The sequence below is a fragment of the Mizuhopecten yessoensis genome, unplaced genomic scaffold (genome assembly GCF_002113885.1).
Source record: "Mizuhopecten yessoensis strain PY_sf001 unplaced genomic scaffold, ASM211388v2 scaffold716297, whole genome shotgun sequence".
Taxonomy (NCBI): Eukaryota; Metazoa; Mollusca; class Bivalvia; order Pectinida; family Pectinidae; genus Mizuhopecten; species Mizuhopecten yessoensis.
Window position 1 is genome coordinate 205,860 of NW_018480046.1, and position 26,314 is coordinate 232,173.

The 26,314-nt window shown below is 36.4% G+C and overlaps 2 protein-coding genes across 7 annotated transcripts in view; both read right to left on the bottom strand.

The window, feature by feature from the left end:
* LOC110442764 (arf-GAP with Rho-GAP domain, ANK repeat and PH domain-containing protein 2-like) overlaps nt 1-26,314 on the bottom strand; it is a 122,837-nt gene that overhangs the window by 5,361 nt on the left and 91,162 nt on the right. For 4 of the 6 annotated variants that reach the window (XR_002462047.1, XM_021486525.1, XM_021486526.1 and 1 more), the window contains 19 exons: nt 23,510-23,621; nt 23,270-23,359; nt 22,509-22,565; nt 21,817-21,865; nt 20,930-21,011; nt 20,524-20,596; nt 20,075-20,165; nt 19,713-19,790; nt 19,004-19,135; nt 16,716-16,736; nt 13,537-13,645; nt 12,972-13,089; nt 10,918-10,998; nt 10,592-10,669; nt 8,008-8,031; nt 4,459-4,533; nt 3,256-3,370; nt 2,368-2,498; nt 1,822-1,932 (listed from right to left, as the gene is read on the bottom strand). Coding sequence is in view for 5 of the 6 variants with exons in the window: in XM_021486525.1 (XP_021342200.1) it covers nt 1,822-1,932; nt 2,368-2,498; nt 3,256-3,370; nt 4,459-4,533; nt 8,008-8,031; nt 10,592-10,669; nt 10,918-10,998; nt 12,972-13,089; nt 13,537-13,645; nt 16,716-16,736; nt 19,004-19,135; nt 19,713-19,790; nt 20,075-20,165; nt 20,524-20,596; nt 20,930-21,011; nt 21,817-21,865; nt 22,509-22,565; nt 23,270-23,359; nt 23,510-23,621 (1,627 nt within the window). In the remaining variant the exon portion in view is untranslated. The remainder of the gene's footprint in view (nt 1-1,821; nt 1,933-2,367; nt 2,499-3,255; nt 3,371-4,458; nt 4,534-8,007; nt 8,032-10,591; nt 10,670-10,917; nt 10,999-12,971; nt 13,090-13,536; nt 13,646-16,715; nt 16,737-19,003; nt 19,136-19,712; nt 19,791-20,074; nt 20,166-20,523; nt 20,597-20,929; nt 21,012-21,816; nt 21,866-22,508; nt 22,566-23,269; nt 23,360-23,509; nt 23,622-26,314) is intronic. The other 2 variants (XM_021486523.1, XM_021486524.1) reach the window with 2 other exon arrangements.
* On the bottom strand, nt 6,146-7,006 carry LOC110442766 (anti-sigma-I factor RsgI2-like). The gene has a single exon (XM_021486527.1). It carries the CDS (start codon nt 6,777-6,779, stop codon nt 6,228-6,230), a length of 552 nt encoding a protein of 183 aa, XP_021342202.1. The 5' UTR covers nt 6,780-7,006; the 3' UTR covers nt 6,146-6,227.

Here is a 26,314-nt window from a genome sequence, read left to right on the forward strand (position 1 = left end):
AGAAGAAGATTTTTGAAATATTGATTAATTTTCCCTTTGGGGCCCCGCATGGCCCCAGGGGATCGGGATAGGAATCTCAATTTTACAATTTGAAACCATCTACCTCCAAGGATAATTCTCACCAAGTAAAAATAATTTCCTACAGAAAGTTGTCAAAATATACCCAAAAGTGTTATTTCCCTATATAAACTATAGTAAACTTTACCCCCTCCCCAAGGGAGAACGGATAGCTCGGGGGTCCTGAAATTTACAATTTAAGTAAAGCCCCTGATGATCTTTCTTTCCACGTAGAGAAAATCACTGTAGTACCTCTGAGTCTGGAGAAGAAGATTTTTGAAATATTGGATAATTTTCCCTTTGGGGCCCCGCCCTGGCCCCAGGGGTTGGGGTAGGAATCCCAATTTTACAATTTTGAAGCCTCATCTACCAAGGATGATTCTGACCAAGTTTGAAAAAAATCCATCCACTGGTTCTTGAGAAGAAGTTGAAAATGTAAAAGTTTACGCACGACGCACAACGGACGACGGACGATGGACGACGACGGACGAAAAGCGATTGGAATAGGTCACTTGAGCAAAGCTCAGGTGACCTAATTACAGTAATTACATATGAAGAGCAAAGTTAAGCTGGGCAAATATAAATTTTACCCATGAAAGGCAAATATCTTACAGGGTAAAAGTTTCCCTGTGAACAGTATATGCAGACTACATTCAAGAGATCACGGCATTTCACCTTGCAAACATTAACCCCACAAAAACACATAACTATACAGTTACAGCACTTAACGAGTTTTCATAATTAATAGACTTTTTTTTAATTCCAGACATATCATACACATGAGGAACCGTCTGAGGATGGAATACGTCGGCTACGGTCCTTTACATTAATACTCTCTTAATTAAGCATACATATTCAAGTTTTATCATAATTAATATTCTGTGCAACTCTGTTCTGCAAGAAGGATTTGAATAAAAATATGTATCTAACCTTCGCTCATAAAAAAACCTTTTTGTTGTTGTAAATAACCAGTTTATGATTAATTTAGAATTTGGTTCACAAAAAGAGGGACAGGGATAAGAGAGACATAAGAGTAAGAAAATCAAGTCAAGCATGTTTTGTAGGATCTTTCCGTCTCCATGTAAATCTTTTTGTATCTGGGTGAAATTCCCTATAAGAGTCAACTAGATCACATTCATTTATTATATCAAATAACTTATAATTATCTCTTGCTTAATAATCTTAATTAATAGATTTAACGAGTTTTCATAATTAATGGACTATCATCTTAAATCATCTTTATATATAATCTTAAATCATTTGATCAGTCTTCTTGAATTGTCTTAATATACAGTTGTTTTGAATCATCTAAATAATTTCACCTTTTTTTTCTAAAAAAGCAATCAAAATCAGGAAAACTCAAAACATGAACAGAGAAGAGGGGGTGCACCAGCTGAGTTAAATTTGTATGACCCACTAATGACCTTAAACAGGAGAGGGGGCTAGATCTACCAGTAACATACCAGGTACCGTGTGTATACACTTTCTATCGATAGGCAAAACATCCCTGGTCGAGTGAAATAAGAAATTAACCCTTTCGTCACATCGTTGTACAGGTAAACAATACAAATCATTCACTCAGTCATAGTTAGACAAAGGGACCAGTCGGTGTTAAAACTTTGCAACATGTTAAATATGTACATTGTTGGTGTAGGAGTAAAATTTTGATATCCTAACTGATGAATCTTACTTAAAATACAGTCAACTTAAATCTTCTTACTACCGGGGTATAAAGAATTGTGATATTACACAGTAAATACCAACCTTCTTACTGTAAGTCAGTTTACTACTTCTAAACTGAAAAGCAAACTTGGTGAAACTTCTGTCCTTCTTGCTGAACTTTAGCTCCAAAAATGGACCTTTCTCAGGTTTAAACTAAAGAAAATAAAACAAGGAGATATTTGTTACAAAATTGATTCAGCAAAAAGAGAAAATATTAGCATCCAGTAACTGATTTCAGAAGCACCTGCCCGATGAAATATTCTTTTCATTAAGATATATATTGATGATAATTTCAGATTTTTACAAATGAGTGGTGTAAACACCACCAGTTTGTATACTCCAATATTGCAATATATTATCGCTAGACTATTTTCAAATCACATACCATATTTAGTTTATTGCAAAAAAATCTTTTATAAAATGTCTGATTCAAACACATATACCTCACTAATATATTAACGACAATTCAACCAAAGCAATTCTGCAATCATGGACTTTTTCAATATTTCAAAATGAATTGCAAGGTTTCTTGGGTATGTAGATAAAAAATTGACAAATGCTAAGTAGTGTAAGATAATCTTGATTTACATTGCTTTCCAACTTGTCTGCGAGCTCCGACGGTTTGAGACATAGACATGCGGTTCTGCTGTAGTCACTCTGCCAGTCAGCCCAAGACATTACCACAGTATAGACATTATCTTTTGGGTACAGCAGGCGTTCTGAGGAGGATAATAGAACAGAATACTCTACAGTATAAGGGTGGAAACGATAGGGTTAACATATTTCCTAGCTAGTATACAGTATTATCTAAACTCCTGGGGATGTACTCTGTATTAGGCATTATGAGGAGAGTAAGTTACTAGGATTGTGACACAACCTGTAAAGGGCCTGTCACATGCTACCAATGTACTCGCCGGCACTTAACCGAAGCAAAATATTAACAATGGCAGAGCTCCGGCGAGAAAGCACTTGAAAAACTTACCGTAGCAAAACCAATGTGGTTCTTGCATTCCCATTGTGATATTGTTGTTTTACCGCTGTCCTGCCGATGTAAGAGTTGATGTGCTACCAAATACCACTTTCTGTCACCTTAGTGTTACTGATGTGCCGCCGATGTTATACCGATGCACCAGTACTACTTCGGTGGTTTTCGGTAGTACTACGGTATCACATCGGTACCAGTACAGTACACATTGAGGCTACAACGGCGAGAATTTCTAAACATATTCAAAAAATTCTACTGTCGCCTGCCGTTCATTAATTTTTCGCCGATGTTCTGACAATGTTCCACTGTTCTTAGCGATGTAATACCGCTGCCATACTAGTACTGATCCCCGAAAATCGCCAATTGTGCTCCGGTATAGCTCCGGCGACCCAAATCGGCTAGGTGTGACAGGCAGTCCGCACTTAACACTTATTTAAGAAGTAATATCACATATTTATCATTGGTATAAAAGTGATGAAGGATGGACTTACCCACAGCACCGTTACACACCATCTCATGTAGGGCATAGTTATTGGGCGAGGCTTGCACTTTAAACTTCGTTAGTAGAGGCCCAATAATTTCCTGTACTGTTGTATCGTGTTTTAACTGTAATATAATGAGAGTAATCATAAGGAAAACCTTAGCTGACTAAGTATGAATAAGTCTTCCCTTTTACTTGGTGGGTGGTTAAATATAATTATCAAAAAGTTCATGCTTACATAAACTCATCAAGATCACTCATTAAACTTCATTCAATTCACAGTTATATTTGTACAATTCTGATTGAAACCAAATTTACAACTGTTTTTATAAGTTTGAAAATCATTTTAATACAGAAATAATAATGAAAATAAATTAAGGTTCTTATATACCGTTTTATCACAACCTAGTTCGTTGGTTGTCTCAAAGCAGTTCACAAATTATTATTCGTGGTTATAGGGCTTTTTGCAACCAGCCAATATCTTTCTCAACTCCCTGGGGAGCATACAGCCGGTGCTGCCATTTCAGCGCTCACCGCTAGCATTCTACAATTCTAGCACTACCCAACCACGTACTCATTTACAGCTGAGTAGACTGGAACCAACGGAGTAAAGTATCTTTCTCAAAGATACAACACAGTGCCATGACGTGAGTCGAACTCGCAACCCTTCGGTCACGAGCCCGGCGTCCTACCACTAGACTACTGTATATGTATTATTTTTTTAATTCAATGCACATTTCAAGAAATGGAAAAATGAACAGCCAATCAGAGGCCATGGCAGTCATCTTGAATACCAAAAATTAAAAGTTTGGCCATTTCATGTAATATATATTACCTTTGTATTATATCCAGAATATGTCATTGTAATTTGTCACATAATTTTCAGAAATTTGTATGGAAAAGGCTTGAAATGTACAGTAAGGGTATTAACTTTGGGGAAAAATCATGACATATTCCAGGGATGCAGAAAAGATATGTGTACCAAAATGCAAGCGGAAACCTTGGACTTCAAAGATGATCAATACCACAACCCCCGGTAGCAAGATTAATGCACACTGATGTGGCATCTTTACAGTTGTAGAACTTACTACTGTAATTTAGGGAGACAGAATATTGAAGGAACCCAATGGATCTCGGTCTACAATACACTGGGTCATCATTATATGTATACAAACTGTTAGAAGATAAACAAGGAATTAGATTTAATACTTACATGGACACTTTCGCTATGTCCATTGTGGATGAGGAAATGTACAGAAACCATCATGGGGTCGCCAATGGTACTTTGCTGTTAAAACAATAATCTGAGGTGAGGTTCACTGTGACATGATTAGCATATACCAGATTATATCTGATCATATAGCACATACTATTATCTATCTAGATATCTCCAATTCACCAATTTCTACAATGTCTACCTAAATCTAAAGAATTGCAACCATCAGCTCCAATACAGATAATACAGCCAAAAAAGGGGAAAGTGACACTTATATGAACATGGGTACTAACTAAATCATAAAATAGATGGTACTGTTAGAAAATATAAGCTTATGCTTCAACATCAGGATAGATATTTTGAAGTGGTGTTCCAATTTTAGGTATTTAAATCCTTTTGAAAGACCAATCACCACAATATAATTGTTCACAAAAATTACATGTTTTACCATATTTTGAATCATTCTTTTAGCATGCTTTCTGTTCATCTTTTAGCAAAGTAATATAATATCCAGTTGACTATTTCCCTCAAGTATCTATTTTCATTCCCCAAAATATGATAAATAAAATTATTCAACACTTTCGCCTGGAATAATGAACTTCAGTTTCGGGGAACCCAAAACTTGCTTTATCCCTCAACCCAATCATTTAACTGTATATTGATATAATTCTGTTTTATCAATTACGTATAAATGTAGTTCATTAAATTGACTTTATCCCTATTTTTGACCTGAGCTATCTGTCCAGGTAGTTAGTCCTCTATCAGCAGTTTGTAAGTCTTGAAAATATGACACCCCTGCAGACCTCCTCCCTCGGCAATTACAGAATGTCATCACGAAAATTATCAGGTAAATCAAAGGAAAGGTGGGCTGAGTATGTAGTGACCTGACTGCCTCAAAGAAGAGGGGGGCTGAGTATGTAGTGGCCTGACTGCCTCCTGTTTGTCATCCATCATGAGACAAACATGCAGAAGATATTAAATGAGTAGACATGGTGGTTTGGGGTAGACATGGTGTTTGGAGTATATATGGTGTTTGGAGTAGACAGGTAAATCAAAGGAAAGGTGGGCTGAGTATGTAGTGACTTGCCTGCCTCAAAGGAGAGGTGGGCTGCGTATGTAGTGACCTGACTGCCTCAAAGAAGAGGTGGGCTGAGTATGTAGGGACCTGACTGCCTCAAAGGAGAGTGGGGCTGAGTATGTAGTGACCTGGCTGACTCAAAGGAGAGGTGGGCTGAGTATGAAGTGACCTGACTGCCTCAAAGGAGAGTGGGGCTGAGTATGTAGTGACCTGCCTGCCTCAAAGAAGAGGTGGGCTGAGTATGTAGGGACCTGACTGCCTCAAAGGAGAGGTGGGCTGAGTATGTAGTGACCTGACTGCCTCCTGTTTGTCATCCATCATGAGACAAACATGCAGAAGATATTAAATGAGTAGACATGGTGGTTTGGAGTAGACATGGTGTTTGGAGTAGATATGGTGTTTGGAGTAGACATGGCGTTTTGAGTAGACATGGTGTTTGGAGTAGACATGGGGTTTGGATTAGATATGGTGTTTGGAGTAGATATGGTGTTTGGAGTAGATATGGTGTTTGGAGTAGATATTGTGTTTGGAGTAGATATGGTGTTTGGAGTAGATATGGTGTTTGGAGTAGAGATGGTGTTTGGAGTAGACAGGGTGTTGGGAGTAGAGATGGTGTTTGGAGTAGACATGGTGTTTGGAGTATATATTGTGTTTGGAGTAGAGCTGGTGTTTGGAGTAGATATGGTGTTTAGAGTAGACATGGTGTTTGGAGTAGATATGGTGTTGGAGAAGATATGGTGTTTGGAGTAGACATGGTGTTTGGGGTAGAGATGGTGTTTGGAGTAGATATGGTGTTTGGAGTAGAGATGGTGTTTGGAGTAGATATGGTGTTTGGAGTAGACATGGGGTTTGGAGTAGAAATGGTGTTTGGAGTAGAAATGGTGTTTTGAGTAGACATGGTGTTTGGAGTAGACATGGTGTTTGGAGGAGACATGGTGTTTAGAGTAGACATGGTGTTTGGAGTAGACATGGTGTTTGGATTAGATCTGGTGTTTGGAGTAGATATGGTGTTTGGAGTAGAGATGGTGTTTGGAGTAGATATGGTGTTTGGAGTAGACATGGTGTGTGGAGTAGAGATGGTGTTTGGAGTAGATATGGTGTTTGGAGTAGATATTGTGTTTGGAGTAGATATGGTGTTTGGAGTAGATATGGTGTTTGGAGTAGACATGGCGTTTGGAGTAGACATGGTGTTTGGAGTAGATATGGTGTTTTGAGTAGACATGGTGTTTGGAGTAGACATGGGGTTGGAGTAGATATGGTGTTTGGAGTAGACATGGTGCTTGGAGTAGAGATGGTGTTTGGAGTAGATATGGTGTTTGGAGTAGATATTGTGTTTGGAGTAGATATGGTGTTTGGAGTAGATATGGTGTTTGGAGTAGATATGGTGTTTGGAGTAGAGCTGGGGTTTGGAGTAGACATGGTGTTTGGAGTAGACATGGTGCTTGGACTAGACATGGTGTTTGGACTAGATATGGTGTTTGGAGTAGACATGGTGTTTGATATTAAATGAGTAGACATGGTGGTTTGGAGTAGACATTGTGTTTGGAGTAGATATGGTGTTTGGAGTAGATATTGTGTTTGGAGTAGATATGGTGTTTGGAGTAGATATGGTGTTTGGAGTAGACATGGTGCTTGGAGTAGAGATGGTGTTTGGAGTAGATATGGTGTTTGGAGTAGATATGGTGTTTGGAGTAGAGATGGTGTTTGGAGTAGACAGGGTGTTGGGAGTAGAGATGGTGTTTGGAGTAGACATGGTGTTTGGAGGAGACATGGTGTTTAGAGTAGACATGGTGTTTGGAGTAGATATGGTGTTTTGAGTAGACATGGTGTTTGGAGTAGACATGGTGTTGGAGTAGATATGGTGTTTGGAGTAGATATGGTGTTTGGAGTAGACATGGGGTTTGGAGTAGAGATGGTGTTTGGAGTAGATATGGTGTTTGGAGTAGAGATGGTGTTTGGAGTAGATATGGTGTTTGGAAATCGAAAGTTGGAATGCTGATTTTTTAAAAATTCTGACATGTGTCTTTTTTGAAAATATAACAAGTAAGGAATGGGATTTAAGGACAGGTTCCACATTCTTCACACCTGAATGAATTGGTCACTTTGAACTCCTTGTGTAAGTTATGGAACCTGTCAAGGGAGTTAGTCTGCATGACTGTTTTAGTTTTTAGACTAACACATAGAGGATCTAACTCCCTGGATAGCAAAGTCTGGATATAATTAATTTAACAAGTTACTTTTACAAAGTTATGGATTATTAACGGAAAACAGGAAGAGCTGCTTGAGAACAGTACTTAATGGGAACATGCTGGATTGTGTGCATAGTTCATTCCTCGAGAACAGAAATCAAAGAATGTGATCCAAAAGATTACAAATTTAGATAAATACTGTAAGGAAAATTCCAAATCATCTCATGCTTTTAATTGGAATTGAAAGAAAAATGACCCAAAACAAAATGAGTAATTTACCTTTGAAAAAACGTTGCATTCAACCTGAATATATGAATATGTTGTCTACAAGTTTGACATATTACCAGGCTATTTATATTTAGTACATTTTAACTTTAAGTTTAATATGCAGACTAATACTTCATAATAGGGATCACGGATTAGAGTCTGAAATATTGTCTTATAATTTGTATATGTATATCTTCTATTGGAATAAATCATCTGTAAATCATACATATCATTTCAATTTGTATACACCCTCTATAACTTAAATGTATAGTCTGTTATTTGTTCACATCATAAATAATTTATACTTATCATACATATCTATATGTATAATGCATAAATATTGTCTACAGCTACATATATAATGCATACATATTGCCTACATATGTATATTCTCTATAATTTGTACATAGTTATAAAACAGTCTATAATTTGTACATAGTTATAAAACAGTCTGTAATTTGTACATAGCTATAAAACAGTCTATAATTTGTAATGAGGTACCAGTAATTCAAAACATGTTTTTTCAAAACAATTTTTTCGTCTTGTTTGTATTTTTTCAAGTCTAACTTGAAAACAATTTGATTCAGTTCTGTGTCTGTTTTTGGCATTTCTCAATGAAACGTATTAACTGATACACAGGAATCAAGCATTTGCTCTTTGGTGCTTGTAGTATTCAGTTTTATCACATAATCGGCCTGTTATCCAGTGAATTCGTCCGTGTAATATATTTACATATGTCACTAGTGTAACATACCCTGGAGCGTTTTTCATTGGCTGTGCCAGTCAGAAATTGATTGTGATGTCATAATATGGACAATGACGAAACGTCATAAATTGTGAATGGCGCAACAAAATGGCTGTCTCCGTTTGATTAAGCCCTGTACATTTTGGCTTTAAAACCTGTCAAAATGTAAGTTTTCTGAGTTATGTGATAAAAAATATCTTAAATTTGTTTTCATTTCATATGACGTTTTATGAAACTCATCTCTAAATTTTGATTTTTGCTCGCAAAAATAAAAACTCCTTAGACCCTTTTCATAAAATCTCATATGAAATGAAAACTCATTTAAAACCCTATATATCTAATGCACTCTTAACAGTACTTTGGTGGTTCAATTTCACCCTGTCATGTGTTTAAAGATTATTCTACACAGACAAGAGATGTTACTCTACAGTTAGGAGGTAGTGTTATAGTACCTACCCGTTTACTAGCCCGAGCCTGTAAATCTCTATCAACACAGACAAGGGAGGTCACTCTAGAGTTATGAGATAGTGTTATAGTACCTACCCGTTTACTGGCCCGTTCCTGTAAATCTCTATCTACACAGACAAGAGAGGTCACTCTAGAGTTATGAGATAGTGTTATAGTACCTACCCATTTACTAGCCCATTCCTGTAAATCTCTATCAACACAGACAAGGGATGTCACTCTAGAGTTATGAGATAGCGTTATAGTACCTACCCATTTACTGGCCCGTTCCTGTAAATCTCTATCAACACAGACAAGGTAGGTCACTCTACAGTTAGGAGATAGTGTTATAGTACCTACCCATTTACTGGCCCATTCCTGTCAATCTTTATCTACACAGACAAGGGAGGTCACTCTAGAGTTATGAGATGGTGTTATAGTACCTACCCGTTTACTAGCCCATTCCTGTAAATTTCTATCAACACAGACAAGGTAGGTCACTCTGCAGTTAGGAGATAGTGTTATAGTACCTACACATTTACTGGCCCATTCCTGTCAATCTTTATCTACACAGACAAGGGAGGGCACTCTAGAGTTATGAGATAGTGGTATAGTACCTACCCATTTACTGGCCCATTCCTGTCAATCGTTATCTACACAGACAAGGGAGGTCACTCTACAGTTAGGAGATAGTGTGATAGTACCTACCCATTTACTGGCCCGTTCATGTAAATCTCTATCTACACAGACAAGTAAGGTCACTCTATATTTAGGAGGCAGGGTTATAGTACCTACCCATTTACTGTCCCATTCCTGTCAATCTTTATCTACGCAGACAAGGGAGGTCACTCTAGAGTTATGAGATAGTGTTATAGTACCTACCCATTTACTGGCCCGTTCATGTAGATCTCTATCTACACAGACAAGTAAGGTCACTCTATATTTAGGAGGTAGTGTTATAGTACCTACCCATTTACTGGCCCGTTCCTGTAAATCTCTATCAACACAGACACAAGGAAGGTCACTCTAGAGTTATGAGATATTTTTATAGTTCCTACCTGTTTACTAGCCCATTCCTGTAAATCTCTATCTACACAGACAAGGGAGGTCACTCTACAGTTAGGAGATAGTGTTATAGTACCTACCCATTTACTGGCCTGTTCCTGTAAATCTTTATCAACACAGACAAGGGAGGTCACTCTAGAGTTATGAGATAGCGTTATAGTTCCTACCTGTTTACTAGCCCATTCCTGTAAATCTCTATCTACACAGACAAGGGAGGTCACACTAAGAGTTATGAGATAGTGTTATAGTACCTACCCGTTTACTGGCCTATTCCTGTAAATCTCTATCTACAAAGACAAGGGAGGTCACTCTACAGTAAGGAGGTAGTGTTATAGTACCTACCCGTTTACTAGCCCGAGCCTGTAGATCCCTGAGGCGCTTCTCGCCGGCCGCGATCTGATTTTCCTTCTCTTTCTCAAGCTGAAACATGTAATTTCCTGATGAAATACAGATCACCATGAACTTGAGGTACTTGATTGTAAATTCCATAATCACACGGAAAGATAATTATCCTATGATACAATACTGTATGACAGGTATCCTATCATAATATGCTTTCCCCCACCCCCCAAAATGATTTTTATGATGTATTTTTTCACAGAAAGTTGACACTATAATCAAATGTAGATTTGTTTTTATATTAGTGTTTAGTAACACATTATGTATACCTCAAACAGCTGTTCATGGTTAGTGATGATGTCATCAATCACACGCATCTCGTGGGGAATATTCTGACCTCCCTCTGCACCCTAGAACACAAACATATTATAATGAGAGCAAACATGTTCTGTTGGGGGGATGAAAGTCAGCAAAATGTATTTTATAGTGTCTAGGTTTAACAATTTTTCAAAAGTTTCAGGACACCACATTCCATATTTGGCCAAACAAAAATCACTTATTTTCTTTCTATATTTTCTAAAAAAAGTAACAGTGACCTTGACCTTCAACATATATACCTGAAACATTAACTTGTTCTAGGCATTGCCATAACAAAGACTTGTATAAAGTTTTATTGAATTCCATTGAGGAATGAAGTTGATAGGGCGATGACAATGTTTTTATAAAAATAGTAAAAGTGACCTTGACCTTTAACGCAGTAACTTGAAATGCAAAATTGTTCAAGGTATTGCCATACTTAATACTCATATCAAGTTTCATAAGATTGTGTTGAGAAATGAAGTCGGTAGGGTTTTTTTTAAATAGTAAAAGCCGCCTTGAGCTTGAACATAGAAACCTGAAATGATAACTTGCTCAAGGCATTGCCATTCCAAACACTTGAATGAATTTTCATTAAATTCTGTTGAGGAAGGAAGTTGGTAGAGCAATGACAAAGTTGTGGGGTAAGAGACACTTACTATCTATGTTGTGGGGTAAGAGACCCTTATTATCTATGTTGTGGGGTAAGAGACACTATCTATGTTGTGGAGTAAGAGAAACTTACTATCTATGTTGTGGGGTAAGAGACACTTACTATCTATGTTGTGGGGTAAGAGACACTTACTATCTATAGTGTGGGGTAAGAGACACTTATTATCTATGTTGTGGGGTAAGAGACACTTACTATCTATGATGTGGGGTAAGAGACACTTACTATTTATGTTGTGGGGTAAGAGACACTTACTATCTATGTTGTGGGGTAAGAGACACTTACTATTTATGTTGTGGGGTAAGAGACACTTACTATCTGTGTTATGGAGTAAGAGACACTTACTATCTATGTTGTGGAGTAAGAGACACTTACTCTCTATGTTGTGGAGTAAGATACACTTATTATCTATGTTGTGGAATAAGAGACACTTACTATCTATGTTGTGGAGTAAGAGACACTTACTCTCTATGTTGTGAAGTAAGATACACTTATTATCTATGTTGTGTAGTAAGAGTCTCTTACTATCTATGTTGTGGAATAAGAGACACTTACTATCTATGTCGTGGAGTAAGAGACACTTACTATCTATGCTGTGGGTTAAGAGACACTTACTATCTATTTTGTGGGGTGAGAGACACTTACTATCTATGTTGTGGAGGAAGAGACACTTACTATCTATGCTGTGGGGTAAGAGACACTTACTATCTATGTTGTGGAGTAAGAGACACTTACCATCTATGTTGTGGAGTAAGAGACACTTACTTTCTATGTTGTGGGGTAAGAGACACTTACTATCTATGTTGTGGAGTAAGATACACTTATTATCTATGTTGTGTAGTAAGAGACACTTACTATCTATGTTGTGGAATAAGAGACACTTACTATCTACGTTGTGGAGTAAGATACACTTACTATCTATGTTATGAGGTAAGAGACACTTACTATCTATGTTGTTGAGTAAGAGACACTTACTATCTATGTTGTTGAGTAAGAGACACTTACTATCTATGTTGTGGAATAAGAGACGCTTACTATCTATGTTGTGGAGTAAGATACCCTTACTATCTATGTTATGGGGTAAGAGACACTTCCTATCTATGTTGTGGGGTAAGAGACACTTACTATCTATGTTGTGGAGTAAGAGACACTTACTATCTATGTTGTGTAGCAAGAGACACTTACTATCTATGTTGTGGAATAAGAGACACTTACTATCTATGTTGTGGAGTAAGATACACTTACTATCTATGTTATGGGGTAAGAGACACTTACTATCTATGTTGTGGGGTAAGAGACACTTACTTTCTATGTTGTGGAGTAAGAGACACTGACATGCAAGTATGATATACTTACTCCCAGTACTGTGGCAGTGGCAGTGGAAGAGTCCACTCCTGCCTTCATCAAGGTGGAACCAAAGCTGGCAGCTATGTTTTTCACAGTCATCTTATTTTCTACACTGTAGCCTGACAATCTGCAAAATAGTAATAGTAGATACACTGACAGTAGAATTTACACATACTAAAAGTAGACATGCATATAATATTGATCTTATTCAAATGGAAATCAAAAGTCTCTAGAATTCATCTGGGCTAATTATGTCCTTCAAATTTGTACTAAATTTGAAATTCCTAAGCATATAAAATTACCCCTCGGCAGCATACAGTAGTGACCTTTACTGCAGAATTAGATTTCATAATAACCAATCAAAACTTTAGCCTAAAACCACTAATACAGGATTGAGAATCGACCATAAAATTGAAATTAAACGGCTACCTCATTTACTCCTTGAGACACATTTGAACTCATCCAATTCAAGGGTTGGAATAGTTTATTATGAAATTTCAAGGTTAAATGAGTTAATATCAAATCTATAATGGTAAGTTGTAGCCTGGACAGGATTAGTAATCACATGACTTACTTGGCGAGATGTATGACGAGTCGTCGGAGGGTGCGGCTGTGTACCGTGGGTAGTTCTCGTATGTAGTAGTGATACCAGTCTAACTTAGTCTGAGTCATTGTGGTCTTACCTACAACAACATACACTGACCATGTATTACAAGTTCACCATTGTCCTGCCTGAGACATATACCTGCAACTTGTATGACAGTGTTTTCACACAAAATTTGGTCTTGGCACAGAAGGAAAGGATGAATGCCAATGAGACTAAGTTAAAATCCTGAAATAAAAAAATCCTGAAAACAAAGTCTTATGAGTATACATACAGTCCCCACAGCCAATCGCTACAGCCAAGTACAGCTTAAAACCATACCACGACATTACCTCTACATCCTGACCTATACATTCATATTTCAAGATGAGTTCCTAACTCATTCACCCCTTAAAATTTCATAATGAACTATTCCAACCTTTGAACTGAAGGAGTTCAAATATGTCTTCAGGGGTGAATGAGTTAAAGACATGATTACAAATGTGCACACTACTGGACTACTATTAAACTTGACACATATTTAACACAGAAATATTTATAATGGAACATCCAGAAGAATTCTCCAGTGGTACTCTACATATAAGTCAACCTTTTTGTTGAATTCTGACATATAAACTATTAAGCAGATAGTATTTTCTTATCTCAAAAATCATTTGATACCAATTATATCTATGATTTTATCATTTTCTGGTAGCTTGGACAGACCTTGTACTTTTTTAAATGCAATAGAAAATAGGCGATAAATTCATTAATCAAATAATATTTGAATTTGATTGTGGGTTAAATAAATTTGTCACCCAACAAATGCCCACCCGATTAAAGGAATCCTGTTCCACTGCAGGCGAAAACACTAAAGAATTCCTATGTAGTTTTGATTTATTTATACAGTTATCTCCCCTTGTGTTATTTTGGCTAAAGTTGTATTGAGACTGGGCCAGGGGTCTACAACTGATCCACTAGCTCAGATGATTAGAGCATCTAATATTGTGATTGAAGGGTCAGAGTTCAAACCATCTTCGTTAGCCAAGGGTTATGATCCGGTACGATCCGGTCTTCCTACTCTTCATATAGTAGGTAGTGAAGAGTAGGTAGATCGTACGTTATACTGGATCATAACCCTTGGCTAGCGAAGATGGGTTCAAACCCAAGTCTGGCCAAACAACTTTTTTTAACCAACAAATATCACTTATTTTCTTTCTATATTTTCTAAAAAAAAGTAAGTGACCTTGACCTTCAACATATATACCTGAAACATAAACTTGTTCTAGGCATTGCCATAACAAAGACTTGTATAAAGTTTTATTAAATTCCATTGAGGAATGAAGTTGATAGAGCGATGACATTGTTTTTATAAAAATAGTAAAAGTGACCTTGACCTTTAACGCAGTAACTTGAAATGCAAAATTGTTCAAGGTATTGCCATATTTTATTTTGGCTATAATTGTATTGAGACTGGGCCAGGGGTCTACAACTGATCCACTAGCTGGTGATGTTTACTATCAGAACCCTGTTATTGAATTTCAACTGTTGTTCATTTCATCTTTATAAATTTTTGTACAAGTCCAACAGTTATATGATCTACTGAAGCTTTTGCCATGCTTATAAAAAAGTTTCCAATTCCTAGTGACAACTTTTGGTAGTGGTAAAGGGATCTTTAAATGAAAATCTTTGAAGAGAATCAACTAAAATACTAACTTCTTCATTAACTCACAAGTACATTGACGGCCTAAAAGTACAGAAAATACCATTGTGAATTTGAAATACCCTTTTATTTGCTGGTACATATGTCCATTGATAAGTAAATTTTATAATACTGCATTATTGATTTTGCATAAATTGAAATAGAATCATCCTTTGATGCTTAAATCAAAGAATGATCCAAAACCCATTCCAAGTTGAGGTTGAATTTACCCACAGATTAGAATCAAGAGAAATATTAATATTTTAGGGTACCCAGTAGAATCCCTCAAACAGGCTAGGTGTTCTGAAAGCCAGGAGACGTGTCCACTACCGTTCCATGCAATTACCAGATATAAAAGGTAGGGTCTACTAGAAGGTCTCAAAATCATTCAGAAAAACGGCTATTTGGTTAGTTTGTTATTTTTTTTGCAACAGTATTTCAAATAAAATGACAAAAGCTGTTTGTCTATTGCCTAAATGTGCCTGATTATTTTTGGATGAATTTGCGATAGATTCTCCACGTAAACAAACATGCACAATAAAATGTTTCGTGGCCTCTAGTCCCTTTCTGTGTCCTGTTGACTACTGATCACCTGGGTTATCTCCCATGCTATTAGTCGGTGATCAAATTGTCAATGCTTTCTCTGACACGCAAGCCTTTCCAGCATGTTGTATGTATACAATGTAAGGCAGTTAAAGCAGCAGTTGTCAGACAGCAACATATTTTCAATAAGATTCATCAGTTTGAAAATATGTGATATCAAAGTTCTACTTTCTACAGAAATGATGTAGGTATGAAACATCGTTTCAAGACCAACTGATCCCTTTGCCAAGCTATGACCGAGTGAGCGATTTGATTTAGAAGCAATCAAAATCAGAAAAATTCAGAACATGAACAGAGACGAGGGGGGACACCAGCTGAGTCATCTGTATGACCTGATACTGACATAACAGGGGAGGGGGCAAGATCTACACCCTACCTGTAACCTATGTGATGCAGTGTGTGTATACACTCTCTATCGATAGGCGAAACGTCCCAGGTCGAGTGACATATAAAATATACAATTTCATCACATCGTTGTACAGGTAAAAAATACTCATCACTCACTCAGTCATAACTTGACAAAGGGACCAGTAGGTCTTGAAACGTTGCGACACGTTTAATACATACATTGTTTGTGTAGAAAGTAAAACTTTGATATCAGGCAGCACCATATTCACCCCATGTAATGTAAACAGGAAACTCAATCAAGTTTGTAAGATTTCTCTCACAGAGTTGTCTCCCCCTCTCAACTGCGAGTGATTTCAACCCCTAGGGAGTCGATAAGCTGCACATCCTCGACTGAGATACTTTTTCTTAGTCTAAAATGGAGTGATCCTGTGAAATGTGGGAGAAAACTGCCAGGTACTGGGTAAGGATACCTGTACAATTGTTAGTGTTTAGTAATTGCTGTTGAGGATATGTTTACCTGCGACATCTTTCTCTAAACCTGGGTAGGGAATGAAATGAATATATATGTATACAAAATGGGATGAAAAGATGCATAACAAGTTTCTTAATGTTGCTTGTAAAACAATAATGTTGATCAATCATCCTTGTCCTAAAAACTATGGTAAAAAGAGGTTTGAAAAACTGTTCGCATGTTTATCTTACTCCCATTAATTATTTTCAAAACTAAGAAACAAAAAACATGCTAAAAATTGATAACTTTTTAAATTAAACACAGGTAAGATAACATGACAAACAACTGTACACTTATGGTCAATATAGTAAAAACAACTTAATCTATTAAGGAAACAAGCTTTTCAGTGGGCCAACTTCACTTAGTCTTTCCATATGTATATGTTGTGACACAAATGTCAATTAACTACCATACTTGTGATATTGAGGTCATTATCAGCAAGTGTATCTACGACTCCTGCTGAATAACACCTGCTGTAAAACATGTGTCTTTGTCATTAAATACACCTACTCTATCAGGCAGTGAGAAACTAGTCTAATTATTACAGTACCACCATACACTACACCTACTCTATCAGGCAGTGAGAAACTAGTCTAATTATTACAGTACCACCATACACTACACCTACTCTATCAGGCAGTGAGAAACTAGTCTAGTTATTACAGTACCACCATACACTACACCTACTCTATCAGGCAGTGAGAAACTAGTCTAGTTATTACAGTACCACCATACACTACACCTACTCTATCAGGCAGTGAGAAACTAGTCTAGTTATTACAGTACCACCATACACTACACCTACTCTATCAGGCAGTGAGAAACTAGTCTAGTTATTACAGTACCACCATACACTACACCTACTCTATCAGGCAGTGAGAAACTAGTCTAGTTATTACAGTACCACCATACACTACACCTACTCTATCAGGCAGTGAGAAACTAGTCTAGTTATTACAGTACCACCATACACTACACCTACTCTATCAGGCAGTGAGAAACTAGTCTAGTTATTACAGTACCACCATACACTACACCTACTCTATCAGGCAGTGAGAAACTAGTCTAGTTATTACAGTACCACCATACACTACACCTACTCTATCAGGCAGTGAGAAACTAGTCTAGTTATTACAGTACCACCATACACTACACCTACTCTATCAGGCAGTGAGAAACTAGTCTAGTTATTACAGTACCACCATACACTACACCTACTCTATCAGGCAGTGAGAAACTAGTCTAGTTATTACAGTACCACCATACACTACACCTACTCTATCAGGCAGTGAGAAACTAGTCTAGTTATTACAGTACCACCATACACTACACCTACTCTATCAGGCAGTGAGAAACTAGTCTAGTTATTACAGTACCACCATACACTACACCTACTCTATCAGGCAGTGAGAAACTAGTCTAATTATTACAGTACCACCATACACTACACCTACTCTATCAGGCAGTGAGAAACTAGTCTAATTAGTACCACCGTACACTTATGTACAAAGCTAAGCCCCATTTACCTTGAAAGCTTAACATTGATTTTGTTACAAACTTAACACTGAGGTCTCGGAACACTGCGCAATATTGATCCCTATCACCACCTACATAATTAATAAACACAAAAGCAGAGCATCACTGACCTCCTTCCCATAATAAGTATCATCTTTTAAGGGTAATAAATATCACTTTTAAACTGAAACATCGTTAGTTTTTGAGTTTGTTTATTTAGAGATATGTTAAAGAGGTCACTATTTTTCAATGCATCAAACCCAGGACATTTAGTTTACTAGTCTAATACTCTAACAAATCAGCTAAAGAGAATTTCTCCCTAGCCAAGTCAGTAAGAAGTGACTAGTCTATTTCCAGGGTGACATACTCCCCCACCAGGAGAGAACTTGTCTCTAGTTTTCCACGGGTCATATATAGAGATTCTTGAGAAAGTATTGCAGAGTATTCTAGTCAATATTCCCAAAACCCGGAAACTCTGGTTTTCTAGTCTGATGCTCTACCAAATGAGCTAAAGAGAAACTCTCCCAAGCTGAATTGGAAAGAACCAACTCATATTGTTATTTCACCTGGATCAAATGCTCCCTTCCTTGCCAACAAATAATATGAGAGCAAGGCAAAGTATTTTTGTCAATATTTCCTGGATCTCTACCTTGGTGCCAATGTAACAGAAGTCCTTTTTTTCAATTCCTTCACTAGGATCGAACCAAGGACCTCTTGTTTACTACTCTAATACTCTACCTAATATCTTATTGATATAGTGACCCCGAACAGTGACCTACTTTTCTCTATCCAGGTGTTATACAGGTGCGACGTGAGAAGTGGATCCTTGAGGTTCCTGAAGAACCGCTTGAGAGCATTGGCCACCTCGTGTACAGTGTGTGTGCCCAACTCAAGCTTCACAGCATGAGCATCTGAAACAAAACAAATCGGTCAGGCAACACCAAATATTTGTTTAAGACTCTATATTCAGCATCTAACAGTTCTCCAATAAGTTGCATTCCTTAGTTTTTCTTCTATAACAACATTGGATAACATATTAGATCTACAGCTTCAAATTACTCACAAACAGTCTATAAATCATTCAAATATAAAATATTCTACAGCAATATACAGTGTTATCTGGTAGAGATCTTAAACCAATTTACTTTTATAATAAGCTTAGTTAATTAAATGGTGAAAATAGTTGCATTTCTTGAAAACAATTTAAACTTTCCCAGTGAGGGTACATCACTATGATTCCAAGTGTGGCTTCCACCATATAAAGAGTTCACTCAATCCATTTTATTGGTACATGAAAAATCCAAAATCAGATATTACCTGAATACAAAACAATGTCTTATTGATTAACTGTTAAGTGAAACACATGTTCCTATATGAACAAAGAACTGTTCTAAATAACTAAGTAAAGCGTGATTAAGTAATAAAATATTGTTTTAATCAAAATCCCCAACAAGTCATCAAAACAGAGGGTGTTACTTTGTTTTGTACCTTTGGCGAACGTCGCAAGCAGAGTATCAACCTTAGAGTTGGTAGCAGCCAGCCTGTATATGCCTTCCTCTTGCAGGCCTGTCGGGAAACAACATTGACATGACTTGACCTTGGTTCACTGACGACTCACTACTCTCTCATTGATGGCCACACATTGGCAATATCGTTATCATTACACTGTTTATGTATGAAAACAACCTCAGCATTTAATTGTTAAAGGGATGAATATAAATTCAAATTTTCCAATAGTTTTCAGATATTTAGTAGTCAAACAAGGAATATTCAGTGGTTTTGGTCACTAAACAAATAAACAAGGAACACTTAAATTATTTTTAAAAAATCAGTAATTTGTATTACATTACCATGGTCATCTATAAACTTCAAACATTTGTCCACTATCACCGGCACATCATCTGAAGTCAGTTGTTGGTCAATTAGCGTGTCACCACCAGACTGTGAAACAGAAAATAGTTAATTAAAAAGTCTTATTTGAGTGTTTGTAATTTCTGACACAGTTGACTTAAATTCCCCTACAATAACCTTTGACATGACCTGATCATCAACTTAGTGACATCATAAACAGAGTGATGTTATGATTTGATGAGTAGAGAAAATTTTAGATTTTAACAAGTTACAAGATTTTTAAGGGTCCTGGATGCAATAAAATTGGCATTTAGCTTATTGGTAATGCACTAAAAGAATATAGGACTCGGTATGGAAGGCTTGGCCTCTTGCCTTGTCACCTTTGACTTTAATTGACCCCCTTAAGTTATCTTATTAACAATAAATAAAGTATTACAATCATACTTACCTTCATCAAATTACTTATAGCATTAAACAGTCTCTCGGTGTCATGTAGTAAGTCTGCCTGGAAGTACAAGGCTCTGAAAAGAAATAATCTTTCTTCATTACCATAGCCTAAACTTGATGTACACTAATATTTTCCCATTCCTATAGTTTTATCATTGTCCGATTTTCAAAACAGATACACATTGTACGTTGTTTTTCAATACAATGCAGGATGAGTCTTGCCGTGGATTTTAAATCTTTGATTACTCATACACAAGTTAAAGTATAGAGAGCTTCAAAAAATATTTAACTAGCAATTAAATAATTACTCCTATCAGACCAAGACCCTAATACATGTACTATAAACTACAGTTTATTTCTCACATCGGACCCAGACACTAATATCCTGTAGATACATGTTCTCTCACCTGCCACCAGGTAAGTCGAGCACGAAGTGTTTCCCACTTTCTTTACAGGAGGTACAGTTGCTCAACGCATCACCTTGGTACTCTGATAAAAGACAAAGACTCATTTTAACCTACCATATCACCAAGGATATCGATATACTCAAAATACTGTAATCCTGTAATAATACATGGCAGTATAGAACAACACCTTCAAAATCTAGATATTATTTCTAATGCAAAAATGTTGAGACCATAACAAACCCAGTTTTATGAAATATGTATGGTAAAGTCTGGAAAGTTTAATACGTAATAAGATGCTGGGAGTGTATGAAGCTTCACAAAACAATAATTTCTGGATAAAATCAAGCTTTTTGTTAAAAACACAATTCCAGAATTGATGTTCTTTGTGACTGATTTGATGTATTTTCAAACATGAATATTAAATTAACTTAGCTGTACCTCACTGGAATTTGGAAAGGAAAACACATGTACTTTCAACAGACAATGAGTATTTTCATGAAATTGTGGGATTTGTTAAATAGAAATTTAAATTGGTGGCCTAAAAAGTTATTTCAACATCCTCTATATGTCCTAAAACTTATTGATATTAACAGCTTTTCTGAGGTCAACATCCTCTATGTCCTAAAACTTACTGATATTAACAGCTTTTCTGAGGTCAATTTCCTCTATGTCCTAAAACTTACTGATATAAACAGCTTTTCTGAGGTCAACATCCTCTGTGTCTTAAAACTTACTGATATGAACAGCTTTTCTGAGGTCAACATCCTCTGTGTCCTAAAACCTACTGATATAAACAGCTTTTCTGAGGTCAACATCCTCTATGTCCTAAAACCTACTGATATTAACAGCTTTTCTGAGGTCAACATCCTCTATGTCCTAAAACTTACTGATATTAACAGCTTTTCTGAGGTCAACATCCTCTGTTAACTTCATATCCTGGAAACAAAAAGAATCAATCATTACATTTAAACTTGGCTAAGTAACCCTGTCTGTTTCGGTCACTGTATTGGTCACTTGTCTATATAGGAGTCAACTTTCTATCACTTTCACCTGCCTATTATGTCCAGCTGCCTATAATGACCACTTATCTTGACATAAAGGTTATTTGTATATAGTCAGCACCTGTCTGAAGTGACTATCATTCTTTACTGTCTATAAAGTTCACTTTTATAGTGACCACTTAATATTATTTTGACTGTCTATAAAGGTAACTTGTACATATTGATCACCTGCCTATATTGACCGACATTAAACTTCACTTCTGCCTACTGTGACCACCTTTCTATTTTGATATTCTGTCGATAATGACCACACAGTAAACTGCATATCTGCTTACGGTGACCACCTGCTTATTGTGATCACCTGTCTATAATGACCACACAGTAAACTGCACACCTGTCTTTTGAGATCACCTGTCTGCTGTGACCACCTGCCTATCAGTACCAACTCTACATAACTACGATTTATGAATACCTGAAATTTACTTTTTCTGTACTCTACTCTTGACCTGCTCTAATTCATCTTTTGAGCAATATGTTTATACAGGTGTGATTTACTTTTTATTTTAAAAAATTCTTACCTTGTCTGTGTATAACACAACCTTTTTGTTGACCATAACCCAGGACTCGTACCACGTCTGTAAACACACAATTTTATTTGTTTGTAATACACATTTATGTAGATATGTACGGGTATGTCCTATGCTATATTGGTTGCTATGCTGACATGTTTAACTATATTGGTTGCTATGCTGACATGTCTAGCTATATTGGTTGCTATGCTGACATGTCTGACTATATTGTATGAGTATTGTATGTTTGGGTATAACACAATGTTTGGTCTATTATCTTTGCCAGCTTGCCAGCACTTCATAACCACTAGTGATAATCATGTGTTTGCCTCATACATGCTCATTTATGATCAATTATTTCTTGCACACTAGACAGAGATATCCACATTTCTGGCGGTGCTGGGAAATTCCCTTCAGTTAGAATTACCTTATCCATGCCTCACATCAGGGATGGATTCTATTAGTCAAAAACAAATTTTAAAATAATTCCTAATAATATATGACCATCTGTGTTTGATCTTAATCTTTCATCTACAAAATGAAAACATCCATTTCACCTGCTCAACAGGAATCCAGTCCACAAGCATATTTTTGTAAAATACCCTCTTGATTGCATGTGACCTTGACCTTTTATCTCCAATGACCAATTTCTACGACAGCTAGTACTCATGGACTGTTTCTAAGGGAACAAAATAGTCACCGACTGTCTACAGACAACAAGTGGTCATTGACTGTTTCTAAAGCTAGTGTTTTTTTAATATTAGACTGACCGATGACAGTCCTTCCTTCACGTAGAATTTCCCAGCCAAACAGAAGTCCTGTTGTCGCACATCTTCCATCAACGGTAGTGGACAGATCAACTGGAACAGATCAGGAAAAACATGTGTAAGGCACAAACACCATCTAATACCATTTTGTTTGACGTTTCAAGATTGTGATTATAAGTCATTTCCATGCCACAAGTTCTATTTTGTCCGCCTTAATTTCTGGTCGCTACTTAATATACTCACCTGTGATATTTTCCTCATCCACGTCATCTTCTCTTCAGGTGAGGCTGCAGCAAAGAGGTACACTCGACTACCTGTAGACGCACAGGTACTCAGCTCAAAAGCCTCAGGGTACCTGTAAGATCATAGGTCAAAGGTCACACACAAACCAGGTATGAACCCTACTCAAAGAGGGTATCTTATCTTATTGATACAAATCACGGTTAAATCTGCAGTAAATCCCACCTAAGTCTATTCTAAATTTCTGAGTATATAATAAATGTTCACAATTATTTCATCATTTTACTTAACTGCCAAAGCATTTTGGAAAACCGCAGACAATTTTTTTAGGAGAAAAACAAATCTCTTCTACCAATTTTTGACTGACCTCAACAGTTTAAAGATTATTTCAAGTTAAGATCAAAACATTGTAGTAAAAAGTAGTCAAAATGTTGTTTTCTTTGAACATTACTTAACTGCTTACTTTGTGACTGATCTACTAAAGTCATTGTGTACATAATAAATATGTTTATATATTTTACAATTGTATTATAGAATAATATGTATAAATATTTTTTTTAAAGGTCAGTTATATAGGATTTGATGAATGGAATCTCAAGGAATGATTTAAGTGGCTGGTCCATGTTTTTAAATTATTTGATTTTCTATGGGAAAGAAACTCACTGTGAGGCAAAACCTAGAAAAAGTGCATTTGATAAAATAATGATGTAAAACGCCATAGTTTAAGCTGCGCAATGAACCTTATACAATGATTTTTATAAAATGAATGAATCGAAACAGAGCCAAAAGCAAAATGCTCGAAATTCTGGTGATTTAAAAAAAAAATAAACAATCATTAAAACTGATGGATTATGCTCCCCAAATAGGTCACCAAGACTGGAATAATGTGTGGCCTCAATGTGACCTTGACCTTGGGCATACAGACCCAATGATATGCAACACATTGCCTTACCATCCTACATAATAATGTCCCTAAAATTTGATTGATCACGCTATCTTCAACGAGTCTGAAGTTATGGCCAAGATAATGTATTTCACCTTTGACCTCAATGTGAACCAATTGTAGTTTGTGACACACCCTCTTATCATCCTACATTTATCCCTAAAATTTCATTTAACAAATTTCAGGCAATCAGAAGTTATGACATGGGCAATGAATTGGACTTTTGACCACAATATAACTTTGACCTTTGGAGTAGAGACCCAATCGGTATGCAACACCTCACTTTGCCATCCTTCATTCAAATCCCCCTATCCCAGCTTGCCAAGTTCCTTTAAAAACCTTGTATTTTTCAGCAGTTTTTTCATTATCAGACCCCCCTGGACTTATATGGAACATCCCCATCCCATCTCCCAGAGTAGGATCTGGGTCTGTCACTGAAAATCCATGTATACATATCATTTACACTAACAAACCAATTCTATGTATAATTTAAGTCTTTGTGAATTTTGCATCAAAGATTTACATAATTATTCAAAATAACACAAAATTAAACTTATTCTAAATTTTTAAGAAATAATTGAAATGATTAAGTAACAATTGATCCTTAAATCATATGCTACGCTGTAATTTATCATTGATACAAATGTTTTGTATAATATAGAGAAGTCTGTAGAAAATACACGGTACAACATACACAGTATTATAAACAGTATAGATGTAGCATGCTAACAAAATGTGTGGAGCCAGATTGTCTATAAAACGGCCAGAACAATTACTCAACATTCACAGTGCACTGATGATGTCACTAGATCTAAAAGAAAGCATGCTTTAGTGACATCCCAACATGCTTCAGTGTTTCACGACATCACAGGAGAGACTAGTCAATCAGTAAGTAGAAATAACATAAAACTAGGATAATTCTACCATTAGCAGAACTTATTGTGTTACCATGGAACTGATCAGGACAACCTGACCTTGAGACAATTGTATGACCTTGTTATGACCTCATTAATTAAAGATCTTTTAAGGCTATAAGTGGCTTATGTAAATGTTTATATAAATGTCAACAGGAAACAAAAATGAAGACAACAAATAAGAAATGTTATTCACTCTACTTGTAACAACTTTCATTTAACTTGAGTAAACAGGAAATTTAAGATGACTGTACAACTTATGATTAAATCTGATGAGAGGACACTAACCACAGGCTATTTACCCACACTCCTTCATGTAGGAGGCTTTAAAACTGGACAGTGTATTATTATCTTGACCGCTCATCTACCAGGGCGGTGATGACTGACACTGTCAATGACGTCCAAGGGATGTAGATTTGTCCCATAAATTGTATGATCCTCAAATCAAGATAACTCTCCTTCCACTAATTTTGAAGTCACGACTTTGTGAGAGAGAATCTAAGAGTATGAACTAGAAATGGACTGTGCCTTTAGGGCGTCATATATATTTCAAGATTGGTTAATTGTGGTATCAACTCACTCCTGAACAAACATCACTGGAAACATCTACCAATGAAACAACTCAGTTTTTGTGAATAGAAGTGTCAAATAGATCCACGAGGTGAGATGTACTTACCGTAATCAAAAAACTATGTGGTGTAAAGATTGGAAAGGATTTCACGATGGCATGCAATGAGCATTCTAAAGTGCTTGGAGTATTACCAAGAACCCAAGCTATGTCCATTCATAACTTGCTTGTTGAATTATCTTATCTGAGATTATTGCTTTTTCTTTTGAAAGTATTACACTGTTGAATAAATTATCAAGGGCTTGTCCATTGAGAGTCATTAATTGAATTAATAAGATATGTTTCCTGATTGGACAACAGTTTGTAAGGGTTTCTCTGATTGG